The sequence below is a fragment of the Aspergillus uvarum genome (assembly GCF_003184745.1).
Source record: "Aspergillus uvarum CBS 121591 unplaced genomic scaffold BO82scaffold_63, whole genome shotgun sequence".
In the NCBI taxonomy this organism is placed as follows: domain Eukaryota; kingdom Fungi; phylum Ascomycota; class Eurotiomycetes; order Eurotiales; family Aspergillaceae; genus Aspergillus; species Aspergillus uvarum.
This window is the reverse complement of record NW_020291360.1, coordinates 75,399-90,046: the sequence shown is the minus strand read 5'-3', so window position 1 is coordinate 90,046 and position 14,648 is coordinate 75,399. Positions and strand designations below refer to the sequence as shown.

Below are 14,648 nucleotides of genomic sequence, written 5' to 3'. Positions count from 1 at the left end.
GAACACCGACGTACAACAACAGTATCAAGCTGATATATCACGAGATTCTAACATAAGCTCTTATGTTCCTACCTGAAAGCAACTTTTGAGACACCTAGCCAGAAAGGATACTCTAGTCCTCTCCCCCTCCGAAGTTTACATATGCCCACATCACTTTGAGAACTCACTTTATCAGATTTTCCCCAAATCGATCACTGTAGCCAAACAAACATATACGCCAAGAATGAACACAACCAGGAGATGGTAAATCTACAATAGAAAGAAAGAAAGAAAGAAAGAATCCATTCGATCACCACCAAGAGATCGGCCCCAAGCCGGCCATTTGCATCGAGCCCTGCCCCGCCGTTAGTATATGATCATTCCTTCCCCAAAGGCACACAGATTGGAATGGATGGGGAGTCAGAGACGAAACGTACAATGATGGAATATGGCGGTTTCCGTTCGATCACGGCGGCGCCATCGCCTAGATCGGGGGCGTTGGGGATCTGATCATGCCACTCCTCCATCTCCACGCGGAAACGGACGACCTCGCCGACATCGAAGTAGAAGGTCGAGCCGTCTTCGTTCTCCCAGATCCAGACCTGGTCTGCGTAGTCGCTGTTGGTCCTTGGCGTTAGTATGTGGTGGGAGGTTGAGATGTTATTGGAGAAGGGATGAGCGCTGGGTATGAGAGAGACTTACAATCTGGCTCCGTCGAGGAGAAGATCGGGAGGGACGAGGATATCGTTGAAAAATTCTACACCGACTAGAAGAAAGAGCCCATTTGTCAGAGGTGGAAAGGGGCCGTCAAGGCGAAAAGCATGGGCTATGGTTGACAGGGGCGGGGAGGGGGGGAGAACCTACTTTTGATGCCATGTTCAGTAGCACTCGAGATCTTTCCGAGCATGATCTCTCCCTTGAATGGACGGAAGACGATGAGTCGGAATTTGACTGCCATCCGGGGTCAGAAAGCGAGCTTCTGCATGTTGAGCAAGAGGAGTCTTTACCGTTCACATTGACTAGACCGGTTCCATGGCCGATAAGACCGTCCGAAGACTCGAGCAGGTCATAGAACCCAATGCACAGACCGACTTTTTGGATCACCTGTCCCATGAGGTTTTAGTTCATATATCATATATGCTTTGGACACTCGAGGGACGGGGCTGGGGGCAAGGGTGAAGTTACTTTATTGGCATACTTCTCGTTGATATTGTCTTCGAGGGCCACAGCGCTGTACTTCGAGAAATCCTCGGGGGAGATCTGGATGAGATCGGAGACAGTGGTCTGTGGAAATCCGGTCAGTCGATGTTTTTTTTCGGTCAAGCACAGTTACTGCAGCTAAAGAGAGCATATAGGTTTCAAGGTGACTGACAAGGATGAACATGCTGGGCGAGGATGCGCACACGGCGTGTTGGTGACGGAGCCCGGGAATTTTTTTTCTCTCGTCCCAATTGAGTAATGAGTGAGGTAGAGTACAAGACACGAGAACAAGTTAAAACCTCAGCATATCCCGTTTTGCCAAGTTGTTATCCGATTCTTTCTTTCTTGAAACTAAGCAGATTCACCCCTCCGACGCCATGTCAGGACATGTAAAGATCACGATTCAAACAATATCCGATTAGCTCGCTACATGCGATAAGATGCAATTCCCACCATTGGCAGGCGGGCAGATCGGCCTGAATTTTCTGCCTGAGGGAAATCCGCCGCCGCCTCCGAGGCCGAGATTGTATCACGTGACCAGTTGCAATTTGATGCGTCCTTCGGAACGGAAGAATCTCGGCGGCAGCTGCAGCGAAAGGTCCCATCCGACGCCGCCCATTTTGTTATAAGAAGTAGCGCCGAGCTCGACCTCGCCGCCGCTCTTAGATCCGAGAAAAAAGAGAATGGCGTGCATGTTGGCTGTCTCTGTCACCTTTGGAAGATCGATCGAGGTCTTCTCGCCATGAACAACAATCCTCAGGGGTTCTCTTTTCCTCCGCCTCCCCCTCCTCCTCCTCCTTCCTCCCAGCAACAGCACCAGCACCAGCACCAGCCGCACCAGCCGCACCAGCCGCCACACCAGCAGCACTCGCATCCGCAACAACAATACCACCATGGACATAACGCTGCTTCCTATGCAGCTCAGTACAATGCAGGCTATCACGGTCAACAACGCGGCGGGCGCGCCCCCGGTGCACACCATCGAGGTCGTGGGAGAGGAGGCTACGGAAGCCACCACCGTGGCGGCGGCGGAGGGGGTGGACGTGGCGGCAGCCATTACATGGCACCCGATATGAATGCCAACCGGGGATATTCGTCTGCCACAGTCGCAGCCACCGGTCCTGGGCCTGTCGGCGGCTACACACCCATGAATTACGCGGGATACACGCCTCAGCCTCTCTCTGCCACTCCGCGAGCAATTCCGACTCCTCAGTTCGCGCCTTCGCGGTCGCCGAATTTCCAGCATCGTACTCCAGCTGCACCATCCTACAACCCGCCCCAACCGTACGTTCCAGCGCCCGTAGCACACGTTCCTACTCCGTATCAAGCCCAACAGAACTACCCTGTGGCCGCTGCACAACCCGCACCTACATACTCTCCCGCTGTACCTTCTCACAACCATGTCACGCCAACGGTTCAACCCCCACTGATGGGGCCGCCTATGCGCTGGGGATTTGACAGTTCGGGATCAATGGGAGGCTTTGCCGGAGGGCAGCGCGGGCACCAACGAGGTGGACGCGCCTTCAATCATCACAATGTCCAGCCGGATAAGCAAATGAACCATGGCAATAAACGGGACCATAACTCGGCTTTCGGGCGCCCACCCCAGGCAAGTGCGCCTCGGGTTGCGGCACCGCCACCGGTCCCCAGTTTTGGGAACCCTCTGCTACCCTCCAAACCACCTCCGCCGGCTGACGCCGCTCGAAAGCCTAAGAAAAAGAAGAGAAAGCATAACCAACTTGGTTTGACGCCGAAAACGGAAGAGCATGAGTCTAGTGAAGAGGAAGATGACGTGGACGAGGAGGCACGGCTGGCCGCGGAAGGAGCAACCGGGGCAGCGAACGCTTCTGTGCCCCTGCAATTCACCTACAGGGGACGGACTTCGACGTTACAGTCGCCTGAGGACATCAAAGCGTGGATCGAAGAGCGAAAGAAACGCTTTCCGACCCAGGCGAGAGTCGAAGAAAAGAAGAAAGCCATGGAGGAGGCTAAGAAGGCCCGAGAGGAGGCGTTGCGGCAGAAGAAGTTGCAGCGACAAGAGCAGAAACCCCCGCAGAAGGATTCAAAGTACCAGAAAGGGCGCGAACAGCAGAGCCAAAAGGACGGGCAGAAGGATTCTAATGATCCTGTCGATATTGCGGCGAAGGCCAAGCTCAAAGCGGACAAGCTGCGGCGAAAGTTAATGAGAGAAGAAAAGCGGGTTGCTAAAGCTGAAGCCGATGCTGAGAGGGCCCGTATGAAGGTGGAGGAACTACAAAAGAGTTCAACAAGCACATCCACCGAACAGGCTCAGCCTGTTGCCCACAGAGAAACTGCCCTGGATTCTTTGATCAAGCCATCGGAACCCACTACGCTACCAGCGGGTGGTCCAGCTGCGGAGGAGCTTGTTCCTGCAAATGACGCAAACGCACAGGTCGCGGGAATTCAGGTCGACGACGGAGCCAGCGTGTCGTCCCTAGACGACTCTGATAGCAGTGACTGGACCACTTCCAGCGGATCTGAAACCTCTTCGGAGGATTCTGATGACAGCGATGATGATGCTGCACCCGAGGAAGCCACCACCAAACGCGAAGGGCCGGAGCGAGTACCACCTCCTGCTCGCGACCTGAAGAAGAAGGTATGCCGGCATTTTGCGCGTAATGGCCGTTGTTTGCATGGGAACCGGTGCAAATTCTCGCATGAAATGCCCGAGCGAGGAACCAAAACAAAAGCCGCGGAGCAGAAGGGACGAAAGGGACTTCTTCAAGCGGTAAGTGTTCTTTGTCGGACTCCCAAATCCCGCACATTCAACTAACAGGCACAACCATCAGCTTTTGGATCGTCAAAAAACCGAGGATGATCGTAAGGTGATGGAGGCAATTGTTTGGCTCGGAGAGAACGGCATGCTCGATACACCGAAAGAGCCGGAGGACAGCAACGGCGCGACATCTCTCGCCGAGGAGATAAAAGCTGCTCCCGGAAATGAGGAGCGCCAGGAGTGTGAGGAGGGGGCAGTGATGTCCGCGAGTACGACTCCGAGTACGGCTCCCGGACAGGGGGCCGATGCCGCCGCTGCTGCTCTCATGACGGCATAGATGAAGATGACTACATGACATATAGTTAAGACGTTATTTCCAGCGCCATTGCAGCGGTAATGCAATGTACATACATACATCTATCCATTCATACACACTTCTCATGTTTACAATACAAAAATCAAATTGTGGACCATCACTTCCTATGTATAGTCCGGGTGAGCAGGGGCTGACTGACTGACGCTCGACACCTTCCGCCAAACCCAGCAGTTGCTCTTTGCGGGTCTTCCCCACTGAGTCGGCTAGATCTCCTTAACGGAGCAGACCATCGAGGGAAAGACCCTCGGGGCTCTTCGCATATAGAGTTGCCCTACCGTACATACAGTGACTGACCCACTCGGACACTCCGAACTGCGCGCCCGCGGTGGTGGAAAATGGAAAAGGACGAAGGTAATAGATTCTATCTTCTCCTGTTCCTCTGGCCCCGAAAATAGCCATGTGGCTTTCTTGGGTAAAGGCTAGACTGAGTCCTCCTTTGTATGCTTTTGAAGTTGCAAGCTCGATACGAGATGCATGCTCGGATGCATAAGACCTGTTCTGTGTCTTTTGGGATGGTTGCCATCTGCGTTTTTGGCGGGAGAGCGTCCCGGGAACAGGGAGGGAAAGCGGATCTGGCAGACGTAGCGGGCGTTGAGCACGGTGGGAGGGGAGGGGCCCTCCTTTCAGACAGGAATTACTTTGGATATCATCATCATCATCATCATCATCATCATCATCATCATCATCATCATCTGCCTTTTTGACGAGAGGAGATTGGTGCGGGGGAGGCAAGTTGATTTAGTTTGGTCGACCGTTTAAAAAGACGGATGGGGCACTCGGGCGGTCGGATTCGTGCGAACGATCCTTTACCAATTTCGGGTGCGATGGATGTGGATTGGCGAATCTCGTCTGAGGCTAATTGAATTACCCTATACGGTAATTAGAGAAAAGGAGCTGGCTGATGTATCGGTATGCAATGCGACTCATCTTGAGTAGCCCAAGATGGTCCAGTACTACCTACAGGACTCCTATGACTGTGAACCATCTACAATCTACAATCGAGCTGAGGTCGAAAGTAGGTCAAGTCAACCTAACGCATTGCGATGAGAGGGGATCCGAGTCTCGATCATGTCTCACTCTTAATCCAGGCTTCTTAGGGTAGACTGCTTTGACCCTTTTTTTTTAATATATCGATTCCAAGATCGGCTATGGCTCAGATAGTCCTACTAGGTATGTAAGATAAGATACCCGACTGTGTACCAAGTGAGGTGAAGTTGACAGGCATCCATCCAATTCGCCCAGAAGAAAGAACCAGCCATGTATATGCAACCAATGCGAACCACGGAAGCATGGCCACATTTCAGTGCAGCTGAGATGGCGATTTCAGTTCGGCAAATCAGCCCGAGCTGATTCAGGTCGAAGAAGAAATTCTGTACCGTCTCGTACCAAACGTAAGGTACCAGGAACCGCCCAATGGGATGGGGCCGGTGGACCAGCGGCTAACAAACCTTGCGCGTGAAGTGGACTCAGTGGAGACTCGCCGAGGGTTCAGAAAATCCAAATGAGGGTTTTTAATCTTACAGCCATTCATTCATCAACAAAGGGTCCACTCCTCGTAGTTGTCCAGAGTCCAGACACTCCAGACTTCAACTCATTGAAGGGGGTCCATTGCTGAACAAGCAGGCTCGGTAGGACAGGGCAGGAACCACAACAGTCCCAGTCTAGATCCCAATCTCTGACTGAGGGGGTTTCTATCAACCGTATCTTCGTGAACTCGTGAACATACACATAAGGTCGCTCAGGGTTTTCGACCGCTTGCGAGTACTATTCTTAGGGGGGGGGGATGGGGGGTATCTAAGCTCAATAAGGACAAGAGGACTGCAACCAACCATGGCGGACTCTCGATCTATTGACCATTTGACTTTCCACTTTCCTCGCCACAAGCCTCTCAGAGTCTGAAGGCGGGCAATTCGGACCGGAGGGGGACTTGGGGACTCCCAATGCAGGCTAGTTTTGTAGAAGGTCCGGTACGCTAAGATCAGGTCGAACAAACACAGGCATAGTCTAGTACTCGTGCTTCGCCTGGCTCTGGCTGTCACTTTCAACTGCTGCATTGATCGGTATTAGTCCTTGGCCTGCCTCCCTCTCCTCCTTTTCCTTCCCTTTTTTCCTCTCTCTCTTTCTTTTCTTTCCCTTCCTTCCTTCCCTTCTTGTGCGACAGCTAAGTTCTTGCTTCCCTCCTCCTGCTGTATCAGCTCGTGTCTACTACTCACCCGGTACACTCTTTTTGACCGTCTGACTCCCACGTCGCATCTCGCTCACTTCCGCTCTTTATCCCCAATTCTTGCATCGATAGATATCCCTGTCGGAATTTATCTGATTCCATTGTCTATCTTATTCTCTCGCCCGTATCCATTAATCAAGATGCGTTCCATGCTCTGCCTTGCGCTCGGCGCCATTGCTACGCTCGCCAATGCGGCCAGCAACCCCTTCAACGTTCCCGAGGGTGGCTACACCTTCACGGCCGGATCCCCGACGACTCTGACTTGGGATGCCAACTCCAACGGAACCGTCAGCCTGAGACTCCAGTGGGGCGCCGTCTTCACCACCTCCTCGGGTGACAGCCTTGCCGGTGAGTATCCGCAGCCGCGTCAGTTGTTTACTATCATGTCCTGACTTCCCATAGCGGGAGTCGCCAACTCCGGTAGCTTTACCTGGACTCCTCCCGCCAGCCTGGTCAGCAGATCTGATTACGCGGTCGAGATCATCAATGACGAGGACACGGATGATATCAACTACACCCCCCGCTTCTCCGTCGCTGGTGTCACCGGCGTTGCGTCCACCTCGACTGTCAAGTCGACGACCTCCAGCTCCTCGACCACTTCCTCCTCTTCCAGCGAGAAGACCACTGGCACCGCCACCACTCTGTCCACCGTGACCAGCACTGGCGCTGTCTCTTCTACTTCTTCCGGTTCTAACTCCACCGCTGTGACTGCCTCCAAGACTTCCGCCGCGTCTTCTTCCTCTGGCTCGTCGAGCACTTCGAGCACCAGCTCTGCCACTGCCTCTAGCACCTTTGCCCCCGCCAACGCCGGCGTGGTCAACCGGGCATCCGCTGGCATGCTTGCGCTGATTGTCGCCGCTATTGCTCTTGTCTAGAGGGCGGCTGAGAACCATTACCGATCATGGTTGACTTATAAATGACTCTTTTCCGCTTCTCGTACATAGCTTTTGAGCGCCGTCTTTCACGCTTTCCCTATTTTCGCTTCTCACACCCCTGTTTTTCTACCTGACAACTTTTGCTCCACGGCACGATGTCAATGTCAAGGGATTCTCGACTCTGTGAAACTCTGTTCATATGGGACGATGCTGTGGTATTTTCATTTTACAATTATCACTCCACTGTTATACTCCGGTTGGCTGGAGCTAATGGTTTTGAACGTCGATTTGTATGGTATGAGGATGTAGATATGGATATCGTAATGAATCACACCGGTCTTCTTTAAGATGAGCACGTTCAGGAGCAGCTGCCACGAGGGATTATCCCCGGGGAGGCGTTTGCAGGAATGTGGGTGACAGGCAGGATACCTCGGTCCGGCGTCGTGCCGCCATCTGCCGGAGCATGCGGTGTACCTGCGTCGCCTGCCGATAATCCACCAATCCCCGCATGCTAGGCAACCAAGCATCACAATGCCAGTCTAGTTGCTACCTAGTATATAGTACATAGTTCCTATAGTGTATGTAAGCTGACCAGCAGCAGCAGAGGAATCTGAAAGGGAAATTGGTAGACGGCAAGGGGAAACAAAGAAAAGAACAATAGGCTAGATAGAGAAAATCGAACAGAACTTCCCAGAAGTAATCCGTAAATCAGAGTACTACGCCCAGTTCCATTGGTGGACGGACGCCTGGAAGGGTACATCTGTTCATTAATTGACTATTATGATACCCGAGTAGAGAGTAAACAATCTGAATGGCTGGTGGGCCTCGAGCCGGAAATTAAAGCGCTCTCGGGCCCGGAGGAGAGGGGGGGCTGAGCCTCGCGAGGTCAGCTGTGTGAGGTATTATCAACATACCGTACTGTATTTCCTCCATAGATGAGGTGGGTATCGCAGCGGTACGGACGGACATCCGGTATGTAATTTGACCTCTACAGTTCCGCGGCGGTTGTTGACTGCCCTTGCCCAATGTGTGTACCGTACCATAGAGGAGGCTCCTATTGATGATTGTGATCTAGGAGGGCTAAGGAGGAGGCAGCAAACAGCAAAAGAACTCAAGCTAAGGGAGGAATGCCCTGGTGGAGAAAGCGAGGACCTCGAGTCCTCTTGTGTGTGGAACTGGTATCTTTCTCCGAGGCCCGTCATTTCCACTCCGTCGCCAAATTTGTACTTGAGTACTTGAGAGTACTAGGCTATATACACCCCAGTCTAACCGAGTCCAGCTCGTTCCTCCATGCGCAGTGGTTTCCTTTCTGCCCGAAAGTCCGACGCTCATCAGGTCATTTCCTCACGTTCTTCCTAATGTCGGTTTACCTTACTCGTTGCGCATGCGTTCGTCCGTCGGACTGCGATTGTGAGGCTTGGTCTACGTTGGTCGTTGGTTAACTTACTACTGACACACACACACACACACACACACACACACACACACACACACACACATGCTCTCTCCGGGTTAGCTTCAAGCACGAGGGGATCTGCAACTCCATCTCCCTGGACGAGCAAGATCACCTACCATTCTGCCCACGCATGACCATGGGCACTGGTACGATATGCTCGGATACAATCAGCAGGTCTTAGACTAGTCCAGCTAGGGCGTGGTCTAGTCTGCCATGACTCTCCAGAGTCTAGTGGTTTGGTTCGATCTCTGGGACAAAGGGGTGGACCACTCCGATAAGAGACGGCTTAGGACCTTGGGAATGATATTGCCGACCTCCAGATCCCCCACGCTACTAACCACTCACAGTACCTTAGGGGTTGCATCTGCGTTGTCTATGGCTGCGGACCCATTGGGAAAAGCTTAGCTCGGTTGAGTCGACGGTTCGATGGCCGTTTCTGGTGCGTGGTTGTGTACGTGTTGCCGGTGGGCTTGTGCCATCGCTTTTTTCGCGGATGTGGATGCTGATAGAGATGCGAGGCCGGCCAAAACGCTTTGCTCTTTCTTGTCGGCTGGATGCATACAGAGAAAGTATTTTGGGCGGCTTGGCCGTTGTCCTTTTGCAGACTGTGGGCTGTGTATGCACGAGTGAGACTGGGTCAATGGGGTATTATCAGTTGGTTGCCTTCGAGACAGGTGGTCGAGGAGCCTAGGGGTTAGTCGGGGCACGAGAAGGATTAACGAGGGAGCCCGGCTCGGTAGTAAGGAGACACTTGGTCGGATTCATGTTTCTTGTAAAACTACGATAGGTCGGAGGTTGGTGACTGTTCTTAGGTTGACTATTCGGGGTGCGCATAAGCATTGATGGGGGAAGCTCGCAGGCAAGTTATGGCATTAAAGAATCCCTGGAGCTGTTCGAGGGGTCAGAAAGAACAATCAGAGCCTTACCCAAACACAGGAGCAGATAGTCCTAACAAACCGTGAAGAAAAATATATGGTCAGAATGCAAGTGGAACGGCGAGGAAGTATGACCCACAGAGCTTCATCACCACATCCTAAAACAACGACTTTACCTAACTCCTGGCACTCACCATGCATCTTCCCCTCATAGCAGCGAATTGACACCCCAAGCCAACAAAAAAAAACTGGCCAATTCCTCCCAGAGACAAAGAAGAAAGTGCCAAAAAAGAAATGTCCCGAGGGAGGTTCGAACTCCCGGCCTTGGGATATCAAGGAAGTTGATGCTTCCATGTCATACTGCGTATGAGACCCACGTGATAACCAACTACACCATCGAGACGACTTGTTGAAAAGCAGCATCTCATATACACTTATATTACCGGACTCAGTGCATCAATCTGTACCACCTACGGAAAGATCCCTTACTTGCAATACAGGTTTGCGTCCCGCGGCGGACAATTGACAATGACTACAGGCACGAAGGTAACGGTTGTAAATTACACGATTGACAGATCGTCTATTGGCACAATGTGATAATCTCTGTGGCAAGTACGGGTTACGCTTCCTTGGAACAACGGGATGATCAATAAGCTGTACAGGCTCTATCAACTGTCTCAAGCACTACCAACAGGAGTCGCGCTGGTCCCCGTTGTGGCACCGCGACTCGCCAGGGTTGTTTGCTGTTCTGGCTGTGGCTGCGTTGCCTTGGGCCGCCATTTGGCCAAGACCTTGCCAGCAGCGGGACGTGATTCCTCGTCTGCGTCGAGAGAAATTAGTTTAGAAGACAAACAGTTAAGCGGAGAAAACGGAACGTACAGGTCTCATATACATGCTCCATGGCATTGAGACATATCTCGCGGGCCGGTGGTCGAAACATGATCAGATACCTGGTGACGATCAGCATGAAGGTTATTTGAGTTTCCCGGCAGTTGACCTACAGTAGGGATTGAACGCATAGATTGACACGCTCGGGGTCCTTGGCAAGACTAGCGACTCGCTGTGTGATGGGTATTGTCACCTCTGGGATCTCACTCAAGAAGCGGATGAAGATCTTGGTGTCTCGTGAATCAATATAGGGCAAGAACCCATCCAGGAGTCTCAAAACCCAGTGATCGTAAAACAGCGGTACAGTAGCTTCCTCGTCCTCCGACCTCCGCTGCGAGGCAGTGAACTGCATCTGCACCCGGTCATTGTACCACTCTTCGTTCAACCACATGATGCCCACATTCACCCGGCCCCGGAAGTCCTCTAGGATGTACCGATATAGAGTCTCCCGGATTGTATTAGAGATCGTTGACTTGCCTCTGCTCGATGCATCTTGTCCGAATTTCCCTGTTCCCGCTTCCAGGCCTGCTGGAGCTCTTGTGGCGAGTCGGGTGAGTAGAGTGACCCAAGCGTCTCGGTCGAAGGTGCTACCGGCCAATCGAGCAAATCCCGGCTGCTGCTGGTTCTTCCCCTTCGCCGGATTCGAGGCGACCGCACTGGACGCTAGCATACCGAACACCCTCCCGACAGCACTGCGACCAACTTCTGCAGCCTCGGCCTCTGATAGCGGAGGGGGCTGAGGTAAGACGAAGGGACCCAAGGAGACAAGATCTGGCTGGATCTCTGCTACTTCGGCCGCCTCAGCATCCGCCTGCTCGCGCACCGGTTCTGCAACATCCATAGGCTGGTACTCTGGCTCGTAATCGTCGTCGTCGTCGGTGGCCGCTACCACCGCCGGAGCCTGGGCGGCCTGTCGCTTCTGAATTGTCTCATAGCGCATGCGAATGGCCTATTACTGGGTCAGTGTATTGCTTCTGCGTCCTGACGTCCTAACTTACATCGATAGACTGGGTCAACGCCGATTCATCAACTCGAGCGAGAATGGGAACGACGATGTTGACAAGGAGATCTGGAGGCAGTTGCTTGACATCAAAGCGTGAAGCTTCAGCATCCTCCGTCAGGGTAAAGAGCTGCGAGTAACTGGTTGGGCCCGGAGGAAGTGGCGGGATTTTGACCACGGGCGGTGTTTCGGCGTCGAGTTTCGTTCGTTTCGTTTTGTCAAGCCCGTCCGTGGGTTCGGCAGGTGGTCCACGTTTCCTTGTTGCGTCGTCGACGATCTCGAGGCGTGAGTTCTTCAGCCGATCGACGTGCTGTTCCATCTTGCGAAAGAATGGATGGTTGGCATTTCTAGACAGTCCTCAGCACACAGTACAAGCTGACCGTACGTCCTTGTCTCACCTCTTCATTATATGTTCGAGAACGGCCCTGGCGGTTCTTTCCATCGACTTGACTCCGACCCGGACAGCCGGGGTTATGGGTGGGCGTACTTGTCTCGCAGGGAAGAAATTCATGATAGCATTGATGATCTTGTTGCCGATGGACTGTCGACTGCGGATGAGGACTGCCAGGCAGTTCAGCGTTGCGTTCACGAGGATGGGGTCGCTACGGAGACATTAGCAAGGTTTCCAGAACTCCCCATTTCTCGGTCAAGAACAAGTACCTCGATTCTTCCTGGAGAGCAGACAGAAGTCTGTCCAAAAGTCCAGAGGCTTCCGCCTCGAGGTTGGGAAGTGACAAAACGGGATGATTGCGAGGCACGATAGCCAAGGAGGTTTCGTTCTGGTCAGGTCGCTAGGCAAGAAAAAAACAACAACATTAACTCCACATCGGACAAAACACCTCTGACAGGATCCTATGTACGTACTCTAGGGTCTGCAATCGGTCCATGGGTCTGCACTTGCACAACGCGCTGAACGAACTTGATGCAACAGATTTTGACCTGCGAAGGAAACGAGTCCCATCGCCGCAGGATACCTTGTTTGATTGCGGTCATATTCTCCCATATGGCTCCATCTCGCGGATGGTTGATACTGCAACATTGAGGTGTTAGTGGTCGCGCCCAACAAGAAAGACAATTCTAGGCCTGCTTCATGCGAACGTCTACGGAGGCTTTTTCCCAGGGAGGAGGGTCTCGGGGCAGTGCAGTGCAGTGAACAACAAGTAAACGCCGGTGACCTACATATGCCTAAACACCAACGGATACAGACTGGCAGCATTCTGCACTATATGTTTCAAGACCAAGGGATCTCCTTCCGGCAATTCCAATATCTCGCGCTGCGCCTGTAGGACGTTGGCGGCCAGTTGCTCCTTCTGTGTCAAAGCCAGCGCCGGGCTAGAAAATGTTTCGGCCAGAAACTCCGCGCCCCATCTCCGCAATTCTAGTCGCGCACGCGATCCGATTATAGGCAGGACACCGTTCACGATCTGGGGGTAGAAGGCGGCATCGCCCAGGACGAGATTGCGGGCGGCATTAAGCTGCGCGATCTGATCGCCAAGGTGATCGGCCGATTGAGCCATTACGACTCCGTTCAGCGGCCGGTGGTCACGGCCTGGCAGAAGATGGGCGAGCGAGGCGGGTTGGCAGATTCAATGCGGATTGTCTGATTGTCACGGGTCAAAGCTGTCTACGCAGGGAAGTTAGGTGCCAAGGCACGGAGCTTAGAACACGGCCGCGACGACTGTTTGTCCCCGAGACACATACGAGGCGTAGAGAATGTCGAATGGGGCGCCGAGAGATACCTATGCAAGAGATTCCGGGTCGATTGAAGAGAGGAATCGCCGGTAAGATCAGAGGTGGATGGGAAGGGAGAGGGGGGGGGGGGGGGGTAAAGAAACGAGGAGAGGAGAGGAGGTTGAACGCGGAACTGAATTGGTTGTATGAAGCCGAGACCCATACAAAGACAGGCAAAGTCACGCTCCTGCCAGTCACGTGTTGTGCCTCCCGCTCATGGCAGCTGGCCATCATCACATCATACAGCAAATAATGTGCACCGTCTGCAACATAACCATTCTGTCCTATGTCTGTTGGTATCTTTGCGGGGCACCTGTGACCTGTCAGGTCATCCAGTCAGACTCTACCATGAAAACCAATTGACGTACTATAACAGGCGAGACAGCCACTAGTACTATATATTTAGGACGAGATACTACGTAGTATTCAGGGAAGTCATATCCGGCATACGCTAGTACTACAAAGACATAGGAGGTCAAATCTAGAACCCAAACACAGTGAGCCCTGCTCATATATCAATCAAGCCAGATCAAAACCCGCCGACATGATTGTCTTCGATAGTAGTGTAGTATAGTAGTGTAGATACTCATACACGGACAACTGGCCCGGCCGGCCAGGAACGCCAAGCCCGGCGGCATCCCATCCAATTTCTGGAGGAGGAATCGAATCCAGATTGTCATCCAATCTTCCGGCCTTTAACAATCGGATCGTCTCTCGTTCCTCTTTCCTTCATACCCTTACAATCCAGATCCATCCGGTGATAACCCACGACCGAAGTACTCTTGTCAAAATGGCCTCTGGAATGTATGTTCTCCCTTCCCCTCCGCCCGTTTCCTCTCTTCCAATGCGACAGTCAAATCAACCCGGCAATCATGCCACCGTCTCGCCGCGAATTCGTGAACCCGCTTCATGACAGCGCAATTCGAACATACTAACACCGATCCCTGCCTCTGCCAGCTTCAACTCCACCTACTACGGCAAGGACTACCGCGCTGGAGCCGCCCTCCTGCGTGCCCGCCGGCCCTACCTCGTCAAGAACGCCATTACCGGCCTGTGCCTCGTCGGATTCACCATTGGTGTCTGTATGTTGATCTACCGTCCTTCCCTCGTTCCCATCGAACTCACAGGGAGCTGGAGCTAATCCTCAACCTCCCAATTCCTCCAGATGCCTACACCATCCGCGCCGTCGGCCAGGATGAGTTCTCCGACGTCAAGGTCCCCGAGACCCCCGCCGCCAAACCCCAGCAGAAGCAATAGACGGAAGTCCATAGACATATACCTTCCGCTTTCTCCTGCTTGGATGCAAT

General features: G+C 53.0%; 6 protein-coding genes and 1 non-coding gene across 7 annotated transcripts; 3 read left to right on the top strand and 4 right to left on the bottom strand.

Annotated features, from left to right (window-relative positions):
- Positions 1-57: 57 nt before the first annotated feature.
- On the bottom strand, positions 58-1,632 carry BO82DRAFT_344068 (DNA-directed RNA polymerase III subunit RPC25). Its single transcript, XM_025633642.1, has 7 exons — positions 1,352-1,632; positions 1,165-1,263; positions 987-1,083; positions 844-930; positions 682-745; positions 417-597; positions 58-334 (listed from the first exon to the last, which is right to left on the bottom strand). Exons 1-7 carry the CDS (start codon positions 1,361-1,363, stop codon positions 290-292), a joined length of 585 nt encoding a protein of 194 aa, XP_025488005.1. The 5' UTR covers positions 1,364-1,632; the 3' UTR covers positions 58-289.
- A 189-nt stretch (positions 1,633-1,821) lies between these two features.
- Positions 1,822-4,118, top strand: BO82DRAFT_357925 (CCCH zinc finger protein). The gene has a single exon (XM_025636149.1). The coding sequence runs from the start codon at positions 1,922-1,924 to the stop codon at positions 3,971-3,973; it is 2,052 nt and encodes a 683-aa protein (XP_025488004.1). The 5' UTR covers positions 1,822-1,921; the 3' UTR covers positions 3,974-4,118.
- Positions 3,895-4,496, bottom strand: BO82DRAFT_172306 (uncharacterized protein). Its single transcript, XM_025630364.1, has one exon. The coding sequence runs from the start codon at positions 4,331-4,333 to the stop codon at positions 4,001-4,003; it is 333 nt and encodes a 110-aa protein (XP_025488003.1). The 5' UTR covers positions 4,334-4,496; the 3' UTR covers positions 3,895-4,000.
- Positions 4,497-6,656: 2,160 nt separating this feature from the next.
- On the top strand, positions 6,657-7,391 carry BO82DRAFT_377725 (GPI anchored serine-threonine rich family protein; the record flags this gene model as incomplete). Its single annotated transcript, XM_025637593.1, has 2 exons — positions 6,657-6,864; positions 6,919-7,391. 2 exons carry the CDS (start codon positions 6,657-6,659, stop codon positions 7,389-7,391), a joined length of 681 nt encoding a protein of 226 aa, XP_025488002.1.
- A 2,626-nt stretch (positions 7,392-10,017) lies between these two features.
- Positions 10,018-10,125, bottom strand: BO82DRAFT_t267. The gene has a single exon. It is a non-coding gene; the product is annotated as a tRNA-Met (tRNA).
- Positions 10,126-10,287: 162 nt separating this feature from the next.
- Positions 10,288-13,416, bottom strand: BO82DRAFT_357923 (RNA-processing protein PTA1). Its single transcript, XM_025636148.1, has 8 exons — positions 12,790-13,416; positions 12,475-12,640; positions 12,271-12,401; positions 12,009-12,212; positions 11,609-11,957; positions 10,724-11,559; positions 10,602-10,672; positions 10,288-10,542 (listed from the first exon to the last, which is right to left on the bottom strand). Exons 1-8 carry the CDS (start codon positions 13,125-13,127, stop codon positions 10,400-10,402), a joined length of 2,238 nt encoding a protein of 745 aa, XP_025488001.1. The 5' UTR covers positions 13,128-13,416; the 3' UTR covers positions 10,288-10,399.
- Positions 13,417-14,131: 715 nt separating this feature from the next.
- BO82DRAFT_405827 (uncharacterized protein) lies at positions 14,132-14,598 on the top strand (the record flags this gene model as incomplete). Its single annotated transcript, XM_025639522.1, has 3 exons — positions 14,132-14,145; positions 14,299-14,423; positions 14,507-14,598. The coding sequence occupies 3 exons, from the start codon at positions 14,132-14,134 to the stop codon at positions 14,596-14,598; spliced, it is 231 nt and encodes a 76-aa protein (XP_025488000.1).
- Positions 14,599-14,648: the final 50 nt, after the last annotated feature.

What these genes read in the sequence shown, in the direction of transcription:
- BO82DRAFT_344068 (XM_025633642.1), bottom strand. An exon ending in CGGTCTAGTCAATGTGAACG is followed by an intron (nt 931 to 986) that starts GTAAAGACTCCT and finishes CCCGGATGGCAG; the next exon opens with TCAAATTCCGACTCATCGTC. An exon ending in AACCGCCATATTCCATCATT is followed by an intron (nt 335 to 416) that starts GTACGTTTCGTC and finishes ACGGCGGGGCAG; the next exon opens with GGCTCGATGCAAATGGCCGG.
- BO82DRAFT_357925 (XM_025636149.1), top strand. Translation starts at nt 1,922, where the DNA reads ATGAACAACAATCCTCAGGGGTTCTCTTTTCCTCCGCCTCCCCCTCCT.
- BO82DRAFT_172306 (XM_025630364.1), bottom strand. Translation starts at nt 4,333, where the DNA reads ATGTATGTATGTACATTGCATTACCGCTGCAATGGCGCTGGAAATAAC.
- BO82DRAFT_357923 (XM_025636148.1), bottom strand. Translation starts at nt 13,127, where the DNA reads ATGGCTCAATCGGCCGATCACCTTGGCGATCAGATCGCGCAGCTTAAT. An exon ending in GACCGATTGCAGACCCTAGA is followed by an intron (nt 12,402 to 12,474) that starts GTACGTACATAG and finishes TTTCTTGCCTAG; the next exon opens with CGACCTGACCAGAACGAAAC. An exon ending in CTCGAACATATAATGAAGAG is followed by an intron (nt 11,958 to 12,008) that starts GTGAGACAAGGA and finishes AGGACTGTCTAG; the next exon opens with AAATGCCAACCATCCATTCT.